The sequence below is a fragment of the Marmota monax genome, unplaced genomic scaffold, assembly GCF_021218885.2.
Source record: "Marmota monax isolate L192 unplaced genomic scaffold, Marmota_monax_Labrador192_F-V1.1 WCK01_AAM20220418_F8-fsc00140, whole genome shotgun sequence".
In the NCBI taxonomy this organism is placed as follows: Eukaryota; Metazoa; Chordata; class Mammalia; order Rodentia; family Sciuridae; genus Marmota; species Marmota monax.
Genome location: NW_026694256.1, coordinates 1,018,132 through 1,043,051, shown reverse-complemented (window position 1 = coordinate 1,043,051; position 24,920 = coordinate 1,018,132). Strand labels below are relative to the sequence as shown.

Sequence of the window (24,920 nt, the reverse complement as noted above, 5' to 3'; positions counted from 1 at the left end):
AGACCAGAAAATGATGAGCGCCATAGAAACATAAGGTCTCCTACTGTGGGAATTTGGAGAAAATAAAACATTATGGACTGGCTAGGTGGGAAAAGGGAATTGGGATCAGTTAGGTTTTCCTAGAGAGGGTGGGATTTCATTTTAGAGTACAGTAGTCCCCTCTCTTTGCCCATGATTTTGTGTTTTAAGTTTTACTTACCTGCAGTCAGCTGAAGTCTAAAAGTGTTAATTGGCAAGTTTCAAACATAAATAATTTTTAAGTTTTAAATTGTGTGCTATTCTTAGTAGTATCATGGAGTATTGAGCCCTATTGCTCTGCACTGCCTATATGTAGTCATCCAGTGTTCACACCAAATGTGTTACACACCTGTTAATCAGTAAACATCTTGGCTCATCTCTCCTTGGTATTACCATAAGAGTGTTCAAATAACTCATTTCACTTATTTAGAGCCTCAAAGTATAAGAGCAGTGACACTGGCAATTCAGATATGCCAAAGAGAAGCTGTAAAGTGCTTCTTTTATAAGGGAAGATATGACATTTCTAAACTTTCTAAGGAAAGGGAGGGAGAAAATCATGCTCAGGTTGCTAAGATCTAAGAATGAATTGTCTATCTATGAAATTGTAAAAGAGGAAACAGAAATTCCTGCCAGTGTTTTGCTGTTATATCTCAAACTATAAAAGGCATGGCCACAGTGTATAAGCATTTAGCAGAGCTGGAATAGCAATTTAATTTGTGTATGGTTAGCAAATAACAGTATATTTAGAGTTTGGTACTATCTGATATTTCAAGCATCCACTGGGTTATTGGAACATATCCACTACAGATAAGGGGATTAATGTAATGATTTCTTTGAGCTATCATTAAACAATTTTAGATGTTGTAGTTGTATTTAGACAGTTTATGTTGGTGCACTTTGGTGTAATTACATTAAAGTTAATTTGTGTGTTGCCCTTTGTTTTATACTTATTCTTTTCCTAGAGAAAGCAATCACAAATTAAATTTCTAAGAGATTTATTTTCTACAAATCAAAAGAAACATTAAAGATTTGTCTATCTTCCTGTAGTTTTTGGTTTGGTTTTAATACTTTTTTATATTTTCTTTTGCTGGGAGAATTTTAGATTGTATTGAGTATTACTGCTTATTAATAGATTGAAAATCACCCTCTTTCCTAAGTATTACGTGTGTGTGTGTGTGTGTGTGTGTGTGAGAGAGAGAGAGAGAGAGAGAGAGAGAGAGAGAGAGAGAGAGAGAGAGAAGTATTTTAGTGAATATTTTTTCTGGTATTTCCAGGTAACATCAAAGGAGCAACTATAGTAGATGCACTGGATACACTTTTTATAATGGGAATGAAAAATGAATTTCAAGAAGCAAAATCATGGATTGAAAAAAATTTAGACTTTAATGTGGTAAGTTAAATAAAAGTTGTTAATTGAGTCCTTGAAGCTTAGTTAATGTGGATACATTTTGTATTGGGACAGAATGTCCTATTTTAATGTATCCTAGCAGAAACAAATAATGCAACTTTGCATAGCAAATATATTGCTAGCATACTATGTTCTTACTCTCTCTTACATACACATGTCTTTGTTTTTTGGTAAATGAAGGGTAAGAAAAATTAATATTTGTTGAAACCTACATGTGCCAAGTATTAGTCATTGTTTTATTTCATAATTGATGTTGACAAATAATTTATTCTAAGAAAAGGAAGCATTGGCCCTAGCATTCATTCATTCATTTATTTTCTTTCTTTTTTTTGCCATTTTTTACTTATGACTTCAATATTGGTACTGTTTTTAATCTCAGATTACTCTGCAGAAATCCTAGTAAACCTTTTGTCCATCTGGTAAGCATTCTGTGATATCTGTTGTAAATTTCCATAAACAGGAAGAAGAAATGTTCTGTATGTTGAAATTGGGCAGAGAAAGAGGGTTTTCCTACCACATCTCTGTTTTGTGGCACTCTTTGTTATTTTAAATAAATTAAGCTACCTACCTTCAAAATCCTACAGGCTTATCTCCAGTTACATATGAGATATCTATCTACCTATCTCTCTCTGTCTCTCTCTCTCTCTTCCTCCCTCTCTCTCTCTCTCTCTCTCTCTCTCTCTCTCTCTCTCTCTCTCTCTCTCTCTCTCTGTCTCCCAACTGCCCACCCCCCATGTCTCTCCTCTCTCTCCTCAAAAATAACTAGATTCCTTCAAAACCCAATGATGGAAAACAGGAAAGTAGACTTAAACAGTAGATCTATGAATCGCATCCAGGTCCTTTCCTGATTCTTGGATTGGTCTGCCTGAAAATTATAACACTGTAGTCCCAAAATAATGTAGTTTTTTTATGGATAACATAGTATATCATTCCCGCTTAAAAACATTATTGCTTATATTTAAATTAACAATTTTTCCTGATAACATTTTAATTGACAGTGCAAGGTTATTATACACAATTAATGGATCCAGAAGTATTATAAGGGAAGAATGAAAATGAAACTGAAGCAGAAATACTGCTGTTGAGAGTTTTATCCTACAGTGCTCCTAAATATAAACAAATTTTGCAGTCAGGGATAAATTTGTTTATATGCAAAATATTCAATTTATATCACTTAAAAGCATAAAGTAAATGCTTTTCATTGGCTTACACTATCATTAACTAAAACTCATTTTCTTTTCATTAAGGCATAGCAAGTTGATTCATTTGCATACTTGGTAGCACAGAGTTCAAATGGCTTTAATAACTGGCTTAAAATAAATCACTGGGATAATATAGTTTTGGAAGTAGAAGCAAAGGCTTTACAAATGAACCTTTATGTTCAGTTCAAGACTCTGTAAAGGTAATAGGTATCGCATAAAACCCTAAGAAGAGACACTGTAGATAAGTTTTCTGATTTAATTCAAAGTACTCCTTGAACAAAGAGTCTAAGACAGATTTTTGTTTATTCATTATTCATTCACATATGTACTAATTATTTACCAAGTAGTACCCTCTAAGGATCACTTACTTACTCTTATGGAGCTTCTAGTCTAGCAGGAAAAATAGAGTACCCCAGCAAAGGCTGAGTTGTCTAAGGTATCAACAATTGAATGAGTGCCTGATAAATTCCAGATATTATGCTAGCTGATTGTTTTTTTCATAGGTTGATCTTAATCTTTGTGACAACCCTACAGGGTAAGTGGTATTTTTCCTACTTGTAGATGAAAATATGGTTAATTAATCTACCCAAAATTATATAGCAAGTAAGAGCTGCAGTTGCAATATGATCTGCCTAATTCAATGACCCTGTTTTTTTGTTTTGTTTTGTTTTGTTTTTACTAGAGAGGAAATACAAAGAATTGAGAAATATATAGGCAGCCAGAGAATTTGAGTCCTCTGAGGTTAGGAATGTAATCTTAATATTCCAGTGCTCATTAGAGTGTGTCATTTAATAAGCATTCAGTAAAGGCTTGTGAAATGGATGAGAAGTTAGTCCCCCTGTCCTACTTCTCAACCAAGTATGCTAGATTCAGCTGGAAGGCATACTGACAGGGTGCAGAGATAGCTGCATTGTGTCATATGTTTATATGGTTAGAAATGATCTGGAATTCAGAGAAGTTAACCTACCTGTTTTTAGCTAACCTACTTCCAGAACAGATTTGTGGTGGTTTCTCTAACAGGAAGCTCATCAACAGATGGACAAACAATCAAGGGTTTTTAACATGAGCATTTCTAAATTTAATTGTGAGTTCCCTCTTCCTTACTGGCACTGAAATAAACAAATAAATAAAAACACTGAAAAACACTTGTCACCTAGATCCTTACATGAGAAGTACTGAAAACTGCCTTTCATTAGAAAATTTTATAGAATATGTAGAACTTTTCTTCAGATAACAATTTCTTATATAAACCCTCTGTAAATGCAAAACCTATATTAAAACTATCCTTGAAATGCATCTTTCTATATTGAGGTAAAATGATATCTTGGTGTAAGAGGCAGGGCTTTGTCTGAGAAAGACAAAGGATAGATGATTAGTTTGCTCAAGACAGTAGCAACACAACTATAACAGAACTTTGGCAAGCACCTGGATTGTGCCTTTGATTTTAATGAATGCCATATGTTTTGGAAAAGAGAGGTACTGGTGGCTAAGGTGACTTTATTTTTTAATTTAAGGATCCAGGCTGTTTGTTCTTTTCATTTCAAGGAAATAAGGCAAACAAGCTGTAGGGTCCCTGCTGGAAGGATGTAAGTTGACTTCAGGAAGTAGTTCTGGAACGTCGTCTCATATGCCTGACTGACTACTTGACTTTGATCCAGAGTTCCATGCCAAAAGAAGGGATGTTTGCCCTAATAATGCTCCTGAAAATGATCTGTTTTGGAGAAGCACACATTGCATCCCAGTGGGCAGATACATAAGTTAATTATCCTGTTGAATGGAGTTATTCAGTATTTTCTATCTTATCTTAAGAAATACCTGCCAGGAGTGATGATTTGGGCTTTGGCTATACAAGGAGCTGTTCTCTGACTGTATTTAGCAATAGATCAGCCTGTTATGTGAGACCCTTTCTGGACCTGCATGGCCAAACCAACCTATTACATAAACAAGGTGGTGATTTGCCTCTCATTGTGGCCCAGAAAACTTACATTTTGTTAACAACCTGGGGATTTATCATGTTAATTAAATATGAAACTAAAGCTGCTAGGATATACTAAGAATATAAAATATTGCAATTTAATCTGTTACAAATGTTTTATGCTTACTCTTAATCCTCAAAGTATACCACACACATTTTGAAGTACTAATTATATAACTAAAGATGTATTTTAATTCTAAACAGGCAAGGCCTATAGGCAGCTACCTGTCTTTAATCAATGACCGAAAAGTCTAAAGTTTCCAGCATATTTCTTAGTAAGGTAAAACTCAGTTATCATACCTGTTAGTAGTGGCGTGGTTATTAAACATAGTTAGTACATTGGGTTTTAGTACAGGAGTTGTTATTAAATATAATTATTGCATTGGTATGTAGTAGAGCAACTGTTATTAAATCTTGCTTATTTCTCAGATATGATAATAGCCTGGGGAGATCAGGGAACTACCCTTAAACACACACACACACACACACAACACTTATACCCCTACTATATTTTGAGTTCACCCTAAAATTCAAGCTGTCATAACTAAAAAGTTCTTGAAATATATCATTTTGTGAATAATTTTGATGAGCAAGTTGTTTCTAAGTTTCAATCTGATTAGAGCTTCTCTGAGTTGTTTAAAATGCTGCCTTTCCTAATGGAGGAGGCTGGACTTCCAGGCACTCATTCTGAAACAGATTTTGAAGGATTCATGTTCCTACTGCTCAGATAGGGTTGGATTCTTCGCACACTTGAACTCATGACATTGATTTGAAGGAAGCCTTTCCTAGCAGGAGCAAGTATACTGTTGAGGATTGGGGGAAAGGGACATAAATTATTAAATTTTTTAATAATAAGATTTATAAAAATAATTTAAAAACCATCTTTTTTCCAATTTTTACAATATTTATCATTTTATATTATAATTTTACATATGTGTATAGTAAATCAGAGGAGAGAAATGTAAAGAAAATGGAGTAACTTAAAAGGAAAATTACCAGGGTAAGGAACCCAAAAGGCTTAGGCACTAATAATTTTTTCCATGATTTACATTACTCACCAGTTGATTTTTGATATAAATTTAGTAATACTACATATTTTATTAAGCTTATAAATGGATCTGGTTAGGTACCATTGCTGGGAAAAAAAATCAAAATAAAAAAGCAGTTTCTCTAATCCAGAATTATTTTATGAATACATCTTTAGCCAAAAATTTCCAAGCTGTGCTTGTTCATCAGGTATGATACTAATTAATAAGTTCTTGCAATTTAAATAAAAGACTAGATATACTTCTTAAATTGACACTAACATAGGCTATATGCTAAGAGCCACAAAATATATAGAGTACACTCCTGGAATGCAATCTTAGAGATTTAGGGGGAAAGTTTGTTTTTATTTTAAAAGTAGCCCAGATGAAACTGACCATGAAATTCACATTAATTGTTAGGGTAGATCAGACAAAACTCTATTTGTAGAGGCTACTTCATCTATGTATGCCCTCTCCTACCCAATCCCCTCTTCTGTCATTAGGATAAGTGAATAGAAAACTTTCAGAACATTTTAAAGATACTGCATGAATATTAATAGGAGGACTGTATTCTTTTAAGTTTAGTATGATTATTTTAATAGATATTGAAATCAGAAGTTTGAAAAATGGCCTAAGATCCCTATATTGTAGAAATTTTTTAAAATCCAGGTATCATATAAAGTATCTCAAGCCCAAATGGAAATTAGTCAGGATTCTGTATGTCAAAAGAAGGCTTCTCAGCCATTGGGAAATAGCATTCTTGTGAAGGTCACAGAAGATAGGTATTTTGATTGTTCAATACCCCTGTGGAAGATAGGCCTTGGGGTTTTAGGCTGAACTAATATGCAGAGGTAATGGCACCAGTTGTCTGTTGAGGACCTTATTTTTTTCCAGGGATTTTGCACAGTGCTTAATACTCATGGGCTTATAATAACTTGTAAGGAATGCATTGTCCCTTTTGATAAATGATAAAATGAAGACTCAGAAGAATTGAGTTAACCTAGGTTCTCACACTCAATAGCTCTCACATCAGTCTTTAGTTCCAGATCTTTCTGACTCTAGGCCAGTATTTTTCTAGTCTGCTAACCAGTTCATTATAGTAGGAGAATTTTTGTCTTCTTCATTGTTTTTATCTAAGAATCTGTATGGAGTAACCTAAGTCTAAATTTCAGTCTTCTGGTGTAAAACAAAATATAACCTAGAATGTTAAAGGAGCTCAAATAATTTAACTTTGAAAGAAAGGAGGGAGGAAGAATTTATATGGTGGTAATTCAAAAGTAATTCTGGTTTTCAGAGGAAGATGGTGACTCTTTTGAGAATACTGATAGTGATGTAGTAACATTCCTGAACAAGATTTTTAAAGAGAAGGACATAGCAATCATCTGGGACATGGATTTACTAACAAGCCAGATTTGCTTCTTAGACTCACTAGAATATTAGATCTATGAAATTTTAAAGTCACAGCAACTGACCTTCAGCATAGCACCTTACAGGGTTATCTTTCAATACCTTAGAGGTAGAGGAAGATAAATAGATTTAGGTTCTAGAATGCATACAGAGCTAGATCAATAGCAGATTGAATAACTGCATCCAATAGGTGATTGATGTCAAGCTGAAGATATATTTCTGGTGGTATTTGACATGGCTCAGTCCTCTACCTGCAATAATTTTTATCAGATGTCTATATAAAAGTCCTGATGATCCAAAATTTTTGTGGGAGGAAGAAAGAATGCATATGTAATGAATCCATAGTCAGAATAAGAACATAAAATCATGTTAACAGGCTTCAATAAACAGAAATGTGGGGGACTGTTCTCAGGTTTAAAAATGGAAAAACACAAGAACAAATTGAGAGGAATATATTTGAGGGTTAAGTTGTTAGATTTTATCATTAGACATATTACTCTTAGACAAGGAATAAAGTTGTGTGAACCAAACTAAATTAATAGATTATCTTTCCTTTCCATTATCAGTAATTTTGTAGACTACTAACATTTTCCCCAATATTTATAAAATCCTCATTCAGAGTGATACAGTTCAAAGATAGATTGCACCTATATAGAGTATATTTAACCAAAATATATTAGATATATGATGCAAATTATGAAATACATTTAAACAAATTCAGCAGTGGTCTTATTTTATGATGCTTTTACCTAAGTTTGGCCTACTAATTCCCTCTCTTAATTTGTTTTCATAATCTTTCTTTTGCAGAAAAAAATTTTTTTAACATTAAGCAATTACTTAGCTTTACTTCTTAGATCGTTTTATCTATTTAGAGAGTGTGTGTGGGAATGAAGTGAATCTGTATCTCCTTTATTTTCTGCAAACATTTTCTAACACTAAAATATAGACTCAAGGAGTTCTAGGACTTTACCAGACTTCATTGCTATGTCCTAGTACCTAGGACAAAGCCTGGCACATAGTAGTTGCTTAACGGGAAAGGAGATAATATCTCAAATGATTTTGATGAAGTTCATCAGCCAGATAATTACTCCATATGTTATAGGTTGCTGCTAGCCCTCATGATTATCAGTGAATGGTTTGATGTTAGGCAAATGTGACAATTACTGAGTAGGCCCAGTGAATATGAAAAGAAGTAGCTCATGAAAGCTTGAAGTGTACCTTGTATATATTGTAGGAAAGTAACATAATACAAAACAGATTCATTTAATAGTCAAATATTATAAAATAATAAAAGTACTGACAATAATTACTAACTAGATGCTGTACTTATTTCAGGCATGTGAGATATTATAAAAAATCAGAATAGCAAAGCCCTGAACTGGGAATCAGAGCACACAAGTTCAAATCCTGATTCTACCACTTATTAGTTGTCTGATCTTCAAAAAGTCACATTAACTACTATAAGACTCAGTTTCTCCAGCTCTGAATTGGGTATAAGAACAACAATTAATTCATAAGATCATTGTGAAGATTTAAAGACAGGATCATGTAAAGAGATTAGCACAGATTTGGGAAATTATAAATAATAATAAAAAGAAAGCTATTATTGGTATAAATAAGAACCGTTTTAGCAAGATACAGCATACATTATTATCATTTCCTTCATGTAGAGATGAAATATCATCTCCAATGGGTGTGACTGTCCCAAGTTGCAGGTAGAAAATTGGAAACCAGTGCTAGAACCCAATTCTCCATGATTTTAGATCCCCTTTGCATTCCATCTGTGCTACTTTAACATAATGTTGTTATGGAGAGCTGCTCCAGAAAGCACTCGAAGTCCAAATTTCAAATCAAAAGAGAGCTTTATTTACCTGGCCAGGGACTGTCACCCACCATAGAGATCAAGCTCTGTAGGAGAACAACAGCTTCCTGGTCCAAACACGGAGAATATAAGCACAAAATCCACAATTCAGTGACTTATTTATCATCATGTAAGCAAGCCAATCATAAAAATTAAAACATTAATAAGTGGAACCTGTAGACTCTTGGCAGGACTGGAATTTTCCAGTCAGCAAGCAAGGGATAAACCAGAAGCTAAAAAAAAAAAAAAAAAAAAAAAAGCATTAGCTTTGCAGTTCAGTTGACCACCGTCTTGAATTCAAGCAGGTGCTACACAGTCGTATCCTGAATTTGGGCAAGGGTCGGCAGGACAAGAATCTACTTCAAAGTCATGTAGACCCACAAGGGCATTCAAACCCAGGATGTAGCTCACCATAACTATCGCTGCATCCTGAGTAGGGTACAATTTGTGGGGTATAAAGTACAGAAAGACAATTTTTTTTTTATAAGAAAACAGCTTTTATTTCAGTTTCTCAGAAACAGCTCTTGTAACAGTTTTATAGAAGGCAGCAAAATGGAGTCTTAGGCCTGTCTATGATAGTTCTTGCTTTTTAAGAGTCTTATCTAATATATATTTTTTCCTAATCTATAAACTATAATTTACACTCTTATTGATTGTATTTATTGGTTCACACTGCAACAGTGTGAAAATATGCTAGACTAATGTTGAACTCCCAACCACAGTATAGTATGATTGACCTTTCAGGAAGTAGAAGCAAGCAAATAGATAAAATAAAGCAGGACACAGAATAGAAAAAGCGTGCTCTGGTCCTAGTGCCTTTGCACAAAAGAGAATGCCAAATATTATATATTTTGTTGACTATAAGGAAAAAGAAACAATATTTTTATAATTTTTATTTTGAGTGAAATTATTCTTATCTAATTAAGTATATTTTGACACCACTGAAAGGGAGGACTTTTCTCATAATATACAAATTTCTCTGGACAAGCATAGAAGTATTGAATACACTTTAAACAATATGTAGCTATCATGATAGTCTTCTGAATTGTGTGCTGTCATTGCATCTGAACCTCCTTCATTCTGTTTCCACAGAATGCTGAGATTTCTGTTTTTGAAGTAAACATACGCTTTGTTGGTGGACTCCTGTCAGCCTACTATTTGTCTGGAGAAGAGGTAAGATGAAAAACAGTGTATACATGTGAATTATAAAGTATCTTCAAGTCACGCTTATTTGTTAGATTTGCCTTTTGTGGTATATATTTAGGAGGAGTCCATTAAATTTTCATATTTTCATGGGCTCATAGCTTGCATTGAATTTCTCATAATAGGTGCTAATTAAATGAGCAAGCTGAGAAAGTTTGGCAGAACATATTGTCAGGGAATGTTAAGTAATGCCTTTAAAAAAGCCTGGCTCCATCTATTCTGTTATGTATGGTGTGATTATAACTACAAATTATATATGCCTATAGACAAATTAGAGAGTTTAGGGTAGAGTAGCCTTGCATCTGAATTTTTTTCTTTGAAAATTATTTTAATGTTAGCTTGATTAAAACTTTTTAAAATGAAGAAAGCATGGCAAATAAGATATAAAAATTATAGTATTTATGAAATTGAAAGGGAAAGATTCTCAGCAGCTTCCCACTGAAGAGTTCTGCAGGCCAGTGTGCCTGTGCAGCATGCATTGATGCTCTTCCTGGGTCAATGATGATTAATTAATTATCTGATACTTGAAGCAAAGGAGGAACTTTTAATTTGGCTCCCTTCTATTGATAAAGAAAGGATTTTTGTAGCATGCTCATAAAGGATACTGGTGCTATTTTCGTGAAAGGGTTTGAACAACTTTATTAATAACGTTAAGTGTCCACTAAGATGTCAGAATAGACCTCACCTTTAATATTGACAGTGTTAAAAGATGACATCAAGGAAAAAGCAGTCACTTACTTCAATTACACATCAATCAGATTTGCATTAACCTCAGCATTCTGGCTGGAGGAAGGGTAGGTCTTACCCAGTGTAGTATTTCATGTATTTCTAAGCCTCAAACAGATTTAGGCAGAGCAATAAAAGTTTAATGAGAAAAGCTGCTTGACTTTGTTCCTGTCTCTCAGGTACTTTCCTAATCATAACAAAACAGTCCTCACACTTTTATATTTTCTCTCTCTCTCTTTAGATTTTATTCCACCATATATCTTTCAAAGCGTATAGATGGCTTCTATATTCCCCAGTATCTTCCAGCCTAAGTGTTAAATTCTGTACTTTATTATGAACTATGTCACCTTCTCAGCCAGAGTGATGAGAGCCTCTGGTGTCGTAAGCTTTTTCCTTTTTTCCCAGTTTTTCCAGTCCTCAACAACTTCATTTGTCCAGTTCAGTTACACATTCCTAAGTATTAAGCCAAGGAATCTATATTTTTTTAAAAGTCTTGCTTAAAATTAAATAATGCTACTCTAATTAACAAATTTCTGCTTTTACAGTGTGTGTCTCTGAGCATCCAATGCTGGATGTTCTCAGTTTTTTAACATGGCATACTAGGATAACCTTGCTTTTAACTTTCTCCATAATTTACATGTAGGTGAGGCAATTTGGAGGAAATAAAAGACTATCCTTCTGTGTCTGAGCTCAATTTGGATAATGGAGAATAGAAAAAGAAACAAACATGTATTTCTTCTAAATATGCATAATATTATTTATGATACTTTTTTATTTATAAAAATGTTTTAAGTTTGCATACATATAAGAGTTTCTATTTGTATATGTACCTAATGATACATATTTATGTATTTATCTGAATATAATGCTATAGATAATATACTTTGGTTATAGATAGAATCATTTCCTTAAGACCTTATAAGAGTGTTTTTTAAATTTTACATTTAGCTAGCTTTAATAAACAAAGCAATAAGGCACCTCTATTGAAAATGACTCTTTTTAGTATATTTGCATTATCTTTTTCACTGTGTAAATCTTGTTTACTATACATTTTTCTATATTTTAATTTTATGAGAAAAAGTTGCTTAAGGTGTTTCCTTTCTTAGATGTTTCTCTGTTTCTGTATAATACATTTCAAATTTTGTTCATAAGGATTCATCTTTTTGGCATATTTTTGCTTGATGGTTCCCTAAATATTAGACATTTGGGTTATTTTCATATTTCATATTTTCTATATTTTAAAAAATGCAGCTATAATCAGTTTATTCTCTCACATTGGGTTACTAGATGAGAATTCATTAGCAGTAAATTGATTTAGCATCATTTCCTGCATTTTCTGCCTAATCACCTTGTCACTGACAATGGCCTTTTATTTCTTCAGTGCATTCAGGAGAATTGGCTATCAGTAATGTGGTCAGGAAACATTGTTTTACCCCAGGTCTGTGCATGAGCTATTTGTCCCCATACCAAAATGAAAACATGAGCAGTCATTTAACAGAAAGAATACCACCGTGGCCAAATTATTAATAAGTTAGTTTCAATAGTTCATAAAGTTCTCTTCCACATATCTTTGTTAGATCATAGGATTTCAGGTAGTTAAGAAAAATTCATTTTTGTAAATTACTTCATAGAAGACTTACTATACTACCATAATTTAACATCCTGATGTCATTACTGAGGTTTAGGAACATTTTAAGAACATCTTATAAATCACCATCAGAAGTACATAGGCCCACCCTGATACAGTCCAAAAATCTTAAATTATATTGCAAAAGCAAGAGAGGCCACACCACTCATTTATGTTACATGCTGCAGGAACGTTAGTTAGAAACACTGAGCTATATTCAAGAATGCCACCAGAACTCTAACCTACCAAGAGAAGAGAAGAGACATGAAATGCCTGCAATAAACTGGGATGATAGGCATGTATTCATAAGTATAAAATGTCCTTGCTCAGTTAAAATATTTTGTAGTACCATAATGTCAAGCTTCAAAACTTCTCCCAACTATAAAAGAAACCCAAGCAACCACAAGAATTACAAACAGATAGAATGGAGATACGATGAATACTAAATAGGAATGATCACTGTTAAGAATAAAGGATAACATTGCATTGCTCTATAATAAGCTGAAGGGGAATGAAAATCCTCACAGAAGACAGTAAATATAGAAGCATCTAGAATATTGTCACCCAAATATGTTATACTCACTAGTTTCTTTTGATATGGCAGGATAAGTCTGTGTATCTCAATGTACACTAAAAATAAGTGTGGAAAAAGCTACATCCCATTTTCTCTCTTGGAAATTCACAATGCACAGAAAAAGACACATTTAATTTTATTTATCTTTGTTATTTTCTACATTTTTTATTTATTTTTATGTGATGTTGAGGATTGAACCCAGTGCCTCACACATGCTAGGCAAGCGCTCTACCACTGAGTTAAAACCACAGCCCCTATTTTCTACATTTAATTAACTATAACCCCACTGAGCTTTTTTTAAATGTAACATCTACTAGCACTGAGTTGGAACTATTGTCTCCCAGAACAATTTTTGGAAAACAACAATGTAAAATAGGAGTAACCAACACAAAAATGGTATTGAAAATTTGCAAGTGCAAAATAGAAATGAGTCGATTTAAGGCACTGCAAAAGAAGATGCTACATGTAGAAAAGAGAACATACAAATATTGTGCAATATACAGAAACCAACAGCTGTATTGAGCAGAGAGTGATTTTAATGGGACAAGGCGATACCACAGAATCAAAGAGAATGCTGAAAAACAATCTGAAACAAAACATCTCTGGTTACCCTGAAAGATCTCTGTAGTTTAACTACATCCCTAGGACATTGTAGAATTAGTAAATATAGACTATTTTTTATTCTTGTCTCACTTTGTTCAAGATACAAAGTTCCCCAAGAAGAAGGCATTGGCAATGTTACAGTTACACACAGCCCCTTGGGGATTAGGGAATGAAGGAAAGGGTATGCTAGGCATCTTCCACAGGGTTTGAGTGCAGTATCCCATGAAGAATGAGTACAAGGAAGTATAGACAATTTGTGAATGCAAACTAAGGCCCTGTTAGAAGAGTGAGGAAAGTAGATGTTTTGGAGCTCCATGAGACTGCAGGTTCACTATGGTGAATGATAAGAAAGGCAGAGGAAATAGACAAGCCATATGGAAACTAATAATTTAATAAAATTCCTTAAAAAAAACCAACAACAAAAAACTTTCCTTGATTTAAAAGCCTCCTTTATTCTTTGAATTAAGGGAACACAAATGAACTACTGGAGTATTAAATCTTCAAAGGAAATATTCTGCTAGTATGTTTGAAGTCTATGAACCAGAAAAACATATAAACCAACAGTCAAATTGGTTGAAGAACTTTCTTTTGATGAAAAAAAAAAAATAGTAGAGGACACCAGATCCAAGACTGAGGAAGCACCGACAGTAGACTCTTACTCTAAGTTACATCACTTCACTCTGACAAGATAACCTTTCATTTTGGTGGCAGCAACATGATTTTTCTCACAGATTCCCCCAAAGTTGTCTGCTGTGCCAGAGACCAATACAAAAGGTTGTTGAGGGGACTTAGAATAAGAGAAGTAATTGGTACCACCAACTTTTAAGACTGTTAAGGGAGAAGCATGGAGGAGACTGAGGTTGAGGAGAGGAGAGAAGACTGAATTTAGTGTTTGAAAGATCCATTTGTGTTTCATAACAAGATTCAGACATCTGAAGTGAGGATTAGAAATTAGTTTTTGAAAGTTTTTTTCTTAGTGATGAATAGTCACAAAACTATTTAGAGGTCCCCTAGAAAATTAGGGGGGGTGTATCAATGTGGTTACCTTTCAGACTCAGTATCTGCCAAGATCTACCAGAAAGAGAGCCATCTCCCAAACTGCCCATCTGTCTCCTGCCTTATTCTGCAAATCAAAAACTAAAACGACTTACAGAAAATAAGCATGATGCAAACAGAACTGTGGAAAAGCAGTGAATAAATTCAGGGCATATTAAAGTTGCAGATGAGATTAGCACATAGCAATGTATTCTGCCAGCTTGTTAATCATTGCAGCTTTGGACAGAGATGTGTCTTCAGGTTTCCTAGCGACCAGAGCAAAGAAGGGGACAGAATTAGGGGCAATTTGGTTTTGCTATTTTTATGAACACAAAAAATTTGATAACACAAAATAACCTACATAAAATACTACCTGTGCATTTACTAAATTTTTGATAAAACAAAGACTATCAAAGCTAGGTCACGCTGGGCAGTTTTTTCAGATAAAGCAAGGAGACATGTACCCAAAGACACAATCTCAATTTGGAGATATCAGTCGAGTGCCAACTGTATTAGACACTGCTCTTGTCCTTGAGATGTACCTGAGAATAAAATAGTCCCTAATCCCTGGCCTTATGGAGCTTCTATTTTAATAAGGAAATGTAACTCCTAAATCAAACTGTAAAACTTGAACAGACCTGTTTAAAAAAAAAAAAAAAAGTTTATGTCCTGATTGGAGTATTTGTTTTTGGTGTGGCAGGATAGTAGGCAGGCAGAGAACTGACTTCAAGTCATCCATTTGAGCTGACCTTCACTCTTCCACCATCTTCCCTCTTCTCAGTTCTTTGGCACTGATAAAAAGGTGTTATACCACACAGTCTTCTTGCAAACCTATTCTGATACCTGTAGATGTAAAAGTGAAGGCTTTTTGACTTGTTGCATACAGCCTTTATAATTTTGTCTCAGTACCCCTTCCCTTTCCAGTTTTGTCCATTACTTTCTTCACACACCTTTCTCTATATTTTTGTTTTTCTCTTTCTCCACCTTGGCAAATTAACCAAACACATTTCTGTGCTTCTTATATCCACATCCCATCTACCTAGAATGGCTTTTGTCTTGCTCCTTCTAGTCCCAACCCTAGAGGTGACCTCATTTATGAGATCTTCCCTGGCTGATCTGCATAAAGTCATCCCCTATGGGAAGATTCAAAGACTTCCTTTCTCTGCATATACTCCTATTAAAGCCCACTGTGCATGGTCTGTGAATCATGTTACCTTCTCACTTCTCTTTCCCCAGTAAATTTGTACAAAAATGTCAATTGAGTTTCCCCTTCTTATATCCCCTTGATTAGCACTGTGTGTCTGGTGGTAGAAAACCTTTAGTAAATTATTGTTAGTTGAATGCTCATTAGGTTTTCTGTGACCTTTACCTGTTAAAATTCCAACAGAAAATGTTTCTAGTAACTTTTAAAGTAAAATCTATGTTTGATAACATAAATAAGGCTTGGGGTAGAGGGTGTGAGGAAAAGAACTTAATAAGGTGATAAGATCTCTAACGCCCCAAAAGTCCCTGAGACTCACCCCAGTCTCCACTTCTGGCCCCCAACTCCAGCAGACACCTTCCTTTTTATCTGTTCTATGCGTGCTGGTTCTTTGGAATAGATAGAACTTTGAAAACCAGTGAGCTAGAGACTCTATCTAAATGAAATCATTATTGAATATGGGAGATCATCTATTGTGGACTTTTTAAATAGAATTGACATTGTTAGGGCATTTTCTGAAATTACAACCTAGGAGGAAATTATAAAGAGTAAATGTGAAAAGGATTCTACAACATGTTTTCTTTAATTTGAGGAAACTATTAAGCTAAGACTTTCTAAACCATTTAATGGCACATTTATGCTGATTTCTTGAAAAGGCATAGTTTTAATCATATTTATCAAATGGTATTATTGAATATTTCCTTGTTATTTTGTACTGTGATTAGCTTTATGATTACTTAGAGATTTAGATTGATCCTCATGTATACTTTAAATATTCATTTTCTATTGGTATTCATGCTGAAATTTTTATTAAAAAAGAGAAATAGCTAATATTTTCACTTAAAAAGGTTTAGTTTAGTGAAATATATAGAGAACAGTAATTTTGCTTATATTATAATTAAATTTTCATGGTTCATGAGTTACAACTGGCACACATTGAATATTCCATTATGATTGGTAAATTTAATTTTACTTTAAAAGGGATATAGCAGTATATAGAATTGATTCTGAAATAACATGCATTTTATTCAAGTGAAATTACTACCTTTTGTTGCCCTAGAGTGAATGACAGAAATCATACCTACGCCTTAACTCAGGTTTGTTATATGTGTCTCCCTCTCTATAAACCTCTATCTTGTATTTATAATTGTTTTCAAAAGCATAGAGGTTTAATTAGCTATAATAATTTTATCTCTGTGATCCATGAAGCATTTCTACAATTTCTTAATAATTCTAGCCCTAAAACTTACTCATACTGATGTATAAATGGCCTGACCTTTGACTTAATTGTCAAGCTAGTGCTTAACACCTGAAAGTAAGGGAAAGTCAGAAAATTCACTCATGACTTAATGAACTATTTTTATCCCTTTTACCTTAGCACAGTTCGTTGCACACAGTAGCAAACTACAAATTCAGATCAGGGAGAATGTACCCTAGTGCATCTCAGTGGAATGACAGTGTGGTCTTCTGTGATTTTGCCTTTCTCCACCCTCCCTTCATAGCCCAGACTATGGGGCAGCTGCCAGGTGTCATTTCCAGTTGCCATAGGAGAAGGAGAGGTGGCAGAAGAGAACCTGAAAAACCACTGACATGTATCTGAAAAACACATGTTGCTTCCATTCACACTTCATTGGTCAGACCAAGTCACATGGCCACTGTAATTTAAAGGGTGGATATGGGAATATGGTTATTAAGCTCATATCCTGGATAAAGAATGTGGTGAAGGGCATTCATGACTGCCATATTGGCCCCTTGACTTGGATTAAACTGTGCCTTCCTGATCATCAAGGATATATACAAGAAGAATCAGTGCAAAGAGAGAAACTAGAATCAGTCAGTCCCCCTGGAAAGAGACTTTCATACTGTAGCACCAAGGTAGTCGTGGTGGAAAATAGTTGTTTGGAATACAAATATTCATCCTCATTTGTTTACAAAGTTCTGATTCTCCAAGAAATATCCTCTATTCTACAAACTTCTCTCCTGGCCTTCCAAATTTCAAACAGCAAAACTGACAAACAGCAGTTGACAAACAGACATAAATTGTCCCATAAAGCCTCTGCAGTGTCTGTAGTAAGGGCTGACCATCGCTCTTCAGCAGCACCTTGTTATATTGACCAGACACTAAGGACCTTTTCCTTCTACCACTTTCTCTTTTAGTGCTCCTTAGATTGGTCACTTCTCATTTTACAATAGTCTAATAAAAGAGATGAGATAATGTATTTATTTTTCAATTTATGCTGATTGATTGTATAAAACCAATATTTTAAATCTTTATTTTTTGCCTGAATCATATTGACATGGATTTTAAGACTGGATTTTGTCTGTGAGCTCGTGTTTTCAGCAGAAGATTTTTTTTCAGGAATATTCTTGCATATTCTTTTTCTTTGAAACTGTGTCATCCTTTAGAAGGGTTTCATGAGGTAGCTGTAGCAAGGAATTTAAAATTTAATAGGGCTAGTATAAAATGCCTTAGAATTGTGGTAATTACCATCTGGTAAATTCATTCATGAAGTGAATCAGCAGATGTTTGCTGAATACCTTCTTTGAGGCATTGCACTTGGCACTGCATAAACAACAATGAACAAGAGCAACACAGTATCTGTTGACAAACATTAATTCAAAATTTAGTTTCACAACAACCCTGTAAAGTAAGCATAGATATTATTCTTATCCTTATTTTTTGGAGGAAGAAACAGTTATATAACTTGTCTAAGAACCTATGGAGTAGGTAGGCTTCAAGCTTGGGTAGCCTGGCTCCAAGACACTGCATAGCTGCTGGACATTAGGGATGTCAAACACAGAAGATAGATGTCAGCTGGATCCTGAACTCATGAGTCATCAACAACTAAATGAAAACTGAAGGAACAGACAGCGATGGTGTTGCCCAGGGCATTATACATGAAAGAAGAAAAAGAACCTTAATTAATCAGCATTAGTGAGAAGAAGGAGCTAGAAAAGGAGGCTGAGAAGTGGTGGTCTTAGAAGAGGAAGAAAACCAGAAAAGTGACAGAAGTCAAGAGAAAATAGTACTTTGAAAGATCTAGTATTCATTTGTGTCAAACGCTGCTACTAGGACAGACTATATAAGGACAGCTAAGTATCTTTAGATGTAATAATATGGAGGTCATGGATGATTTTATTTATAGTTCTTCTATCAATGGTTTGGTTGTAATAGGACTAAGGGGAAGGAAATGAAGACTAGTTTAGGGTCTTTAGAGATGGAAGGGGGTAGGATTAGGAAGACAGATGGCCTTGGAGAGGGATCCTTCTTCCATTGCAGTATAAAAAAGTGAAAGAGAAGATGGTTCAAATGTCAGTAACTTTGGAAATTTGGTGGCAAAAATACCAATTTCTATCTGATGGTCCCTGTTAACTGTATGAAGAAGTACAAGACAGGGTATCTCTGAGACTCGGAAAGAGAACAGACATTTGAGATGAGTGTGTCTAATTTAAAATGGTCATCCTAGAGAGGGTTATTAGAGAAATATCAAAGAGTTTCAGGGCAGAATTCTAGGGTGGTGACATAAATCATGGTGGCCCTCGTCCTCCGATGCATATGACATTTCTTCATTCAGCAGTGCTCAGTGTTTCAGTTATAGGCATGGAAATGGGATTTAGTTTCACTTGAGTTTGGTAGCTAGATGACACAGAGGAAAATGGCATGGATTTTAAGGTATTAACAAAATTTATTGAAATTATAGACCATTTAGTCCAAGATGAATGAGGGATGATAATGGAAAGGAAGAAGGTAAGTAGCTGATCATGCAATATATTTTAATTGAAAAAATATGACATAAAAAAGAATCCATGTAAAAATGGTCTTTGAAAGCTACCAAGCATCTGCAATTTTATTTTTAACTTTGCTAAGATATAAATATTGTTTACATAAAAGTCATAAGTCTGTCTGAAAATATGTACTGATCAAAGTTGCTGCTGAAACAAAAAAAAATACTTGAGCAGAATGCATTTCAAATACATAATTGCTGGACAAGTATTCATGATTCCAGAACCTAAAGAAGTTAATACATATGAAATTATAGTTGATGAGTAGAAATGTAAATAAAATACATATCAGCCAATTAGCTGTGTCTAATACCTCTGTACATGTACCTATATAAAGCTCTTTCTTTTAAATTATAACTACTGGGAATTTTTTTGCGGGGGTGGAGGGAGGTGGCTAGCCAAATGTTATCTATATGGGAAATGTAGTGAATTAGGTGATGGTGATGTGAATTTGTTTTAAATTTATTTTAGAAGTTAAATCTTACCTAATATATAAAACTATTATCAAAAATTTACTTTGGTTAATTTTTTTTTGTTATTTGGCAATTTTGACCCTTCTAAAATAAGTACTCTTAGGATTTCATTTGAAAATTTTCTTATGATGCCAGTCACGTTGACAATGTCTATAATTCCAGTGGCTTGGGAGGCTGAGGCAGGAGGATTCCAATTTCAAAGCCAGTCTCAGCAATACAGCAAGGCTGAGAAACTTAGTAAGACACTGTCTAAAAATAAAAATAAAACAATGAGCTGGGGATGTGGCTCAGTGGTTAAACACCCCTGAATACAAAAAAAAAAAAAAAAAAAAGAAAGAAAGCTTTTTTGTGTTATCATTTTATGGTATACATTTATATTTTATGTGTTTTTAAAAGGTTTTTTTTTTTTTTCAAACATCTTAGAGATCACCGACAAATCTTAGGGCTAACCATCTTAGTAATTGAATCCATTTCTGCTACACTGTGAAATGTTTCTCTGAGAGGTCTGCCACCATTCACTTTGCATCTGAAAATGAATAGTTCAGTGCTATAATTTTACTAAAACTTGATTTTAACTAATATTAAAATAAAACCTAAGCCTTGAAGGCAAAATTTATTTCTAACTTAACAATTGATCTTTATTTTAGCGTGAAGCATTCCATTCCTGTGAAACAGCACAAACAGTGAATAATTCTAGGGTCCTGTAAAATGAGGAAATCCCAGAGCTTTGAGGGGTAGGCAGAGAGCCCAAGAATTTTTTCACAACTTTTTATTATAAACATTTGTTTTGTTTTTCACATTTATTATTAAGCAGCATGCTAGGATTAGAAAAGATAAGCAGAATAAATTGTCTCCCTAGTTTTTATAAGCAATATTTATGCTAATGCATTTACTTACCTTCAGCTTCTCTTGATAAATTATTTTTTGGTATAATAATGGCCACAGTTTTTCTAATTTATAAATCACTCTTGTCTTCTGCATTTCAATTCTTATGTCTAATACCTTATTGTAATTATTAAATAGTGATATCTGTAGGAACTGAGGTTGTAACTCAGTGGTGGAGCATTACTTATATGTGCGAGGCCCTGGGTTCAGTCCCCACTGTCTTTCAAAAATATATACACATGCATATATTTACATGTAAATATTTATATGTAAATATATTGTGATGCCTTTACTTTCTTTTATGCACTTCCTTAAGTCAGGTAGAAAATACACTGATTTATTCAATTTAGGCTTAACTTTTAATTCAATTGATGAATCCAGCATTTATGAATTAGACACAAAATAATAATAACCCAGAGTTTAACCCTAAAGAATGATAGTGAACTTTTCTACATCATCTGATCAGGCTTTCAATTGTTAACTTGTTTTTACCCTTATGATTTCACTGCTTTATTCAGCAAATATATGTTGAGTATTTATTTTATGGCAGTCTGTGTCCTAGACTCTGGAGGATTCAGTGAACAAATGAACAAATTAGTCAAAGTCTCTGCTTTCATGAAATTTTTATTCCAGAGGGGTGAAATATTATATGTGTCCATAGGTTAATTTCAGGCAGTGATAAGTGCTGTGAAAAAAATACAATACAGTACAGTTGAGTAAAGAGTTATAGAGGGTAGGGCGGGGAGTTGATGAGGACCACGGACCACTTTAGATCAAAAGGAACCACAACTTGAATGACTCAAAGGAGCCATATTTGGAAAATATTGCATTCTAAACAGAGGCCCTGAGAGTTCTAAGTATATGGTTGCTTTCTATCATTTGGGATGGACAAAAAAAAGAGGAAGGCAGCAGTATGAATATAATGGTGATAATAAAACCACTTTTTTAGGGTTTGTTGTATGTCAGGTATATAGCATCAGTATAGGGCAGAGGGATGGGAGGGGACTAGAGGGGGCATGGAGTTAGAAATGTTGGTGGAATGTGATGGACATTATTATCCAAACTACACGTATGAAGACACAGATTGGTGTGAATATACTATATATACAACCAGAGATATGAAAAATTATTTTCTATATGTGTAATAAGAATTGTAATGCATTCTGATGCCATATATAGATAAAAAATTAATTAAAAAAAGAAAATTATGTAATATCTACATTGTAGATACACTGAAGTTCTGAAAAGCAAATTCCTTAGCTATGCGCTGCATGACTGAAATGGGATCAGACCCTACTCTGTCTGCTAAGAATCCCATGACCCTGCCCACATATTGTTCCTCAAATGAGTATTACTGCAGTTGGCACCCTAATTTTTTTTATTATTTACTTGCTCTTTGTTCAACATTTAAGCCTTGTAAAATAAACTAGCAGCAATCTTCTAAAATGCATGAAATCTTCCACTTTCTGAGCAACAAAGAATAATTGAGTTATGAAAACTAATCCATGATATAGTCAAAACACTTGTGAGTTAATAACAGACTTTTATTCAAGTTGCTTTTGAAATTATTTTTTCATTGCACTTAAGCCTGTTTCAAAACACAAGGGCAGAATTCTTTAATTTTTCCACATAGTTTATTAAGTTTCGAACATTCTCTTCTCAAAGTTTTCATTACACACTCCCTCCCCCATTAGTATGTTAAAATGCTTTTCATAGCCCAGGGAATACACGTAGCAAAAATCTTGCAATATGTATAAAATACCCATGTGATTGCAGCTTTAGTTCTTCTTTTTACTCTGAGTTAGCATCAGGTACAGTTCAAAATGTCAATAAGATTTATATCCACGTTTTGATGTCACACTGTGATAATTAAACTATACAATGAACTTTTTCTTTAGAAGCAAGCATATCGAGGACAAAGTCACTGAGAATGAATGATGTAAATGTACACAATTTATGAAAAAGAATTATTTTCAGTTTTTGAGCATATTTTTGACACAGAAATATGAAGGAAAAGGTAGTGCTTTATTTCAAATGAAGCTAAGATATTTTGGCTTTATCAACAGACATAAATTGTAAAGGCTTACCAATACAATTGGTATGCTTTTATGTAATTAGAGAATTCCAAAAAGCATTTAGAAATAGCTTATAAATCTACCATATGTTGACAGCACTTTAATAAATTTCTCTAGACTGTGGATAAAAAAAAATCTGGAATCCGTTTGCCTATTTGCTTTTTATATTTATTCACTTAGAATAAGTGAGAAAGGAAGACTCAGATTTATTGTAATATATCATCAAAGTAGCTTCAAAATAATTAAAATATCTCTTCATCATGGTTATTAAGGATTTGCAGTGAACTAAGATTTTACAGAATGTTTTCCTTTGATTACATTAATTATTCTCAAAAGAGAAGTTTCAAGTAAGTGTCCCTAAAGTTAAAATAATATTAGATCTGAGATCCATCTCATTGTGGAATTTCAGGCGTTTAATTAGCATTCACATAGGTGGGTAGTACTCACTTAGGTGGGTAGTTCCCACACTTTCAAGTATTGCCCATTCCATTTCAACACTGCCTGGTATACTTCTCACTACTTTTACTTATCCATTCAATGCTTCCTTGATGTCCAGACAGATGCAAAATCAGCCATGACCCTCTTTATAAATACTCAAAGTAAAATGTCAACACTTGGACTCCTGCTCCTCCTTATTTCTATCAATTAAGGAAAACTACAAACCATGTTGATACCAAGTTTGGTGAGAATAGAGCAAAAACTCAGACATTTACAATGAGAATATACTTTGTTATGGTTTTCTAAATTATTGATTTTATAAGAGGATCCTTAAAAGTATTTATTTAGATTTAGTTAGTCTATATTAGGTAATCTATCCAAAGGAAATAATCTAAGATGCAATAATATTATATCTAAAACAGTTAGTGAAGATAGTTTATGTGTTTAAGAAGTAAGAAAACATCACAAATAATACAATTTGAAGGGAATGGTAGGCCAGATAATAAAATGCTAAACAGTAATAAATTCATGCTTGTTAATTTACTTAATGGCATGGACAAGTATTGGTATAATAAATAAATCAGGATACCAAACTCCATGTCTAATATGATTTCTGCTATAGAAAACATGAAGCAGCTATTCCAAAGTATAGACTACATTTGCTTCTGAGTGATAAATAATCTTTCCCCTGCTTTTTTGTTTTTCTGTACTTATTGGAATCTCCATAGTAAATATGTAAATAATCAGAAAAAAAATGGTAAAGAAGAATCTCAGCAGTCTTAGGAAAAAATCATTACTAGGGTTTTTGCCCTTACTGTGACTTGGGACTTGTTTGTTCTAGCCTCTCTTAAGATTCAAATATTTTAAACTTTTCTTACCACCCTGTAAAGTCTTGAAAGTCACCTTTCTCCCTTTCTGACATCTGTTTTATAAAGAAAATGACTTTACTTAATGATAATTGAATTTCCTTCTTTATAGTCAATTTATAGATTTCCATTTCGGAAGGTTGTTTATTTACAACAACATCTATTAGCTGTTAAAATTATTCTCAGTTCACATGGAAATGGAGGTGACATAGAGCTTAAATAAACAGATTGGTTATAAATCTTTGCACAGTCTCAGTTCCAACTACTTACTCTTTTTTAGCAAAAGAGGTTTCAAAAGACAAAGGCTGCTTATAACTACAAGATTGTTGTACACGCAAATGCACACCCAAAGTGTGATATAAAATAATATGTATGTAAAGTATTTCATATTCTAAAAGTGTACATTTGAAATCTCTTTGCATTTTCTTTAATCTGCTGTTTAAAGTCAAAAGATTAAAATTATTTGTAATAATTATATAGACTACAATGTTGGCTAACATTTGTATATGTACTGCTACTGTAGAAGGAAATTTGG

General features: G+C 33.7%; 1 protein-coding gene across 1 annotated transcript in view; it reads left to right on the top strand.

Annotated features, from left to right (window-relative positions):
• Man1a1 (mannosidase alpha class 1A member 1) overlaps positions 1-24,920 on the top strand; it is a 175,142-nt gene that overhangs the window by 49,652 nt on the left and 100,570 nt on the right. The window contains exons 4-5 of the mRNA XM_046466986.2: positions 1,293-1,408; positions 9,989-10,069. Coding sequence (XP_046322942.1) covers positions 1,293-1,408; positions 9,989-10,069 — 197 coding nt within the window. The remainder of the gene's footprint in view (positions 1-1,292; positions 1,409-9,988; positions 10,070-24,920) is intronic.